The 3,864-nt window shown below is 44.3% G+C and overlaps 1 protein-coding gene across 1 annotated transcript; it reads left to right on the top strand.

Annotated features, from left to right (window-relative positions):
- The first annotated feature begins 167 nt into the window (after nucleotides 1-167).
- On the top strand, nucleotides 168-3,452 carry Cst11 (cystatin 11). The gene is made up of 3 exons (XM_031373681.1): nucleotides 168-489; nucleotides 1,692-1,796; nucleotides 3,268-3,452. The coding sequence occupies exons 1-3, from the start codon at nucleotides 262-264 to the stop codon at nucleotides 3,352-3,354; spliced, it is 420 nt and encodes a 139-aa protein (XP_031229541.1). The 5' UTR covers nucleotides 168-261; the 3' UTR covers nucleotides 3,355-3,452.
- Nucleotides 3,453-3,864: the final 412 nt, after the last annotated feature.

Genomic DNA, 3,864 nt, shown 5'->3' with positions numbered 1-3,864 from the left:
GAGAGAGAGAGAGAGAGAGAGAGAGAGAGAGAGAGAGAGAGAGAGACAGATTCATGAGGTGTGAAGTATGCAAAAAGATTGGGAGTGGGAGTGAGCTTGACAGTCATTACGGTGTTCCGAGAGTAGGATGATAGGAGGAAAAAGAGAGGAGAGCTGTGGGTGTGAATGCATGCTTCCCTTAAGTCTGGCCCAGGGCAGTTGTGGTCAGTTTGACCCAACAAATGAAGTGGGAGGATCTTTTCAATCTTCTCCAGCTGAAAGATGACGGCCAGGTCTTGGAAGGCAACTCGGTTCCTGTTGGCCATTCTGGTGGCCCTGGTGGCCTTCAGTTACCAAATAAAGAGGAAAACATTTATACGGATTGAAGAAGTAAATGCATTGGAGTCTTCTGTGAAGGACACATTGGAGTATATCACAGATGAATACAACAAGGAAAGTAAAGATTTGTACAATTTCAGGATCCTTCGAATCCTGAAGATTATGAAGCAGGTGAGTGTGTGGCTTCCTTGTCTCTTCTCTGCAGAGGGACTCTGTGCTCCCGTATAAATTCCATGGTTTTGTTTTGATAAGATCTCACTATGCAGTCTAGGTTAGGCTCAACCTTGCAGCCTTCCTGTGCCAACCTCCACAGTGCTGTAATTTTAGGTATATGCTATGATCCCCAACTGAAAGTGGGTGTTTTAAGAGAAATGTGCATTCACTAAAGTGGATGAATCTGACCTTTCTTTTTTTTGTTTTTAGTATAGAATAGAGTTTATTTAGGGCATGGGGAGGGGAGTTAAGAGGGTAGTGGAGGCAGAGTAAGGCAGAGAAGTAAGGGCCGGCCGTGACCACGTGGAGAGAGAGGGAAGAGAATGGGGAGGGGGGGGAGCAAGGGGGCAAGAGGCAAGGTGGAGAAGCAGGAATCGAATCTGTCCTTTCAATAATAACTAAACATGACCCACCCAGGACCAACTGTCCTAGCTGTGTGCCTTTTAAAACAGTGCTACTGCAGCTAGCTGTGATAGCCCCATCTGGGGCTGCTATGTTGCCCTGGGCAGTTTGAAAAGTTAAAACACAGGACACGTGACCTGTTGTGGGCCAATGGCAACAATAGGAATGGGTTTTCTGGAATATGGAGTTAGGAGGAAATTGGCTAGCCATAATGTTACCTTAGTCCACATGGAAGGATCTTAAAAAATTAGACAGCACTCAAGAGTGATCACTCAGCCACCTTGCATTTAATAATAATCTCTGTGTTATAAGCCAACAGGTAGAATAGGTGAGACAAAACCCCTCCCCCAAGTTCGTCAGCATATAGGCCCAATCAGCAGCTTCTTTAGTCTCTGTAGAGGCGGGACTTCCGATGTAACTGGAACCAGGAGCGAGGCGTGGCAAATAGCAGGAGGTGGGCAGAGAGGTGTGGTTATGAGAGGCAGGCAGGGTCAAGCAGGAAGGTTACAGTGGCCTACAGAGATTAATCTGTTTAACTATCTAACCTTTCACAGAAAACTTGGTACAATCCTGTCTGGAAAAATTAGCCTTTTCAATGTTGTCCAGGGGATGGCTTATCCCATGGAGAAAGATGGGTAGTCTTGGTGATGTCTCAAAGAGGACTGGAGTCAGACAGGAAGAAAAGCGAGGATCCCACAACTGTGCAAGCCTGGGCTCTTGTGATTATTCACCATTTGCCTTCCCCTCACTACCTGCAGATGACAAATCACATGGAGTATCACATCACAGTGGAAATGCAGCGGACCACCTGCTTGAAGACAGAGAAGAGCCTCTGTGATATCCAAAAGGGGGAACTTCACAAGGTGCCAGCTAAGCTCATTCACATAAAGCCATCTTTCCCATGGTTTTAGAATAAGAGAAGGCAGACCTATTTGGGATCTACTCAAGCTTGCTTGAAAGAAAATTTCAAGAATGGTATCTCCTCTTTCAAAGAGGAAACTAGAAATGGAAAAGGCTAAGACATCGTTTGTTGATGCTAGGAGAATCACAAGGAAGAGAAGGGGTTCCAGGGAGAAGCTGGGTGGCCGAACTAACTACAAGAAGACAGCTTAGGCCAAGGGAAGCAGTTAGGTATTAACTGTATTTTATCTGGAAGTGGGAATGTATATTTGAAAATAATTTGACCAGTGTAAGGGTAGACTGAGGAAAACAAATCTGTGTATGTGCCCTGCTGAGGGACCTGCAGAGAGGCCTTCAGCTCCAAAGGTACCTCAGTCCCCAGCAGATTTCATTTTGATCCAACAGGAGGCTGGCTTAATGCTGCCCCACACAGCTGCCACATCTGTGGGCATAGTCAGAGTGAGTCCAACACACAGGGGAATCTTTAGGCTGAGAGTCCTAACAGCCCTGTAACTTTCTCTTAACTTCCCCAAGTGAATTTGATCACGGATGGAGGTATGTCCCTCCTTGCCCGGCATCATCTTGGTTGATGAAATTTTTAATGTAATCATTATTAGCTTCATCTTTTGCTTATAATATGTCCTTATTCGGTTCATAAACTATATCTTCAACCTAGTAACAATGACTTGGAGGTTCTCAGCACACAAATGTGTCCTTTCCTGGGCTACCTCTTCATATGAGGCCATAAAATTATTGGTTTGGTCAAATGAAAGGAAGTGTAGATAGGAGGAAAGAATGGGTAGAAGGATGGAAGGAATCATGTAGATGGAATTATAAGGACAGATTGTGAATGGCTAGATAGATAGCTAAGTAGATGAAAAGAAGGGAGAGAGGGAGGGAAGGAGGAGGGAGAGAAGGAGGAAGGAAACTATGGAGGGGAAGGGAGGCAGGGAAAGAAGAAAGGAGATGTGGATTTAACAGAAGCCCAGAGAGAGAGAAGACATGGTAAATACCATGTGAATGACAATGGTGAGGAAATGGAATCAGTAATTCCTACAGTGAGTATGGGTTGGTGACCCCTATCCCTACTCCACATCTGACCACAGACAGGACCTTCTCCAGAATAGTCATAGCCACCCTTTTGTCATGTGAATGAAATGACATAAATATCAGGATTGGAGGGGCAATGAGGCAATGCTACTTACCTAGCCTCAGGTCTGATATTCTCTTCCTTATGACCTTCCACTTTGGTCTCTTTATCTTATAGTTTGTTTGTTTTGTTTTTTAGAAAGAGTCTAACTATGTAGCCCATTTCTTATTGTAAACCTCTCAACTCAGATTCCCAGTCACTAGGATTACAGGGTACTACCATGCCCAGCTCTTATTCATCTTTTAAAATACATGTGTTGGTCTTTTTTGTTGTTGTTGTTTTAGCAAATCCAGTGCTACTTCTCAGTGTATGTCAATCCCTGGCTTGAAGTATTCAAAATACTCAAGAAGAACTGTACCAACAGCAGCTGAGTGTCGTGGAGCACATGCTGTGTCCTCCACGCTTCCGATCACATTGCCATCAATAGGAATCCTCAATTTGCCCAATAAAATGGTTAGCCTATTCTCTTCATGGTCTTCATGCTGTGATTCCAGTTTTCCCCTATAAATTCTTCAGTTATTATAAGAAAATGTGGAGGTCTACTGGGAGTTCCAATGGGATGACACATACTTTCTGAGCCCTTTGTTTACACCCACATGCTAGCAGAAACTCATTTTTTGCTTCATAGCAAGTAGGAGACTTTTAGGATGTTTGGTTTGGTTTGGTTTGGTTTGGTTTGGTTTGGTTTGGTTTGGTTTGGTTCGGTTCGGTTTTGAGATAAGGTCTCAGGTAGCCTCGGGCTGGTCTTGAACTCACTATGAAGCTGAGAATGACTTTTGAACTTCTGATCTTTCTTCCTCCACCTCCCAAGAGCAGGAATAACAGGCACACGCAGCTTTATGCAGTGGTGGGTTTCAAACACAGGACTTCATACAGGTTAA

Source organism: Mastomys coucha, unplaced genomic scaffold (assembly GCF_008632895.1).
Source record: "Mastomys coucha isolate ucsf_1 unplaced genomic scaffold, UCSF_Mcou_1 pScaffold15, whole genome shotgun sequence".
Classification (NCBI taxonomy): domain Eukaryota; kingdom Metazoa; phylum Chordata; class Mammalia; order Rodentia; family Muridae; genus Mastomys; species Mastomys coucha.
The sequence above is the reverse complement of the archived record's forward strand: the minus strand, read 5'-3'. Positions and strand labels throughout refer to the sequence as shown.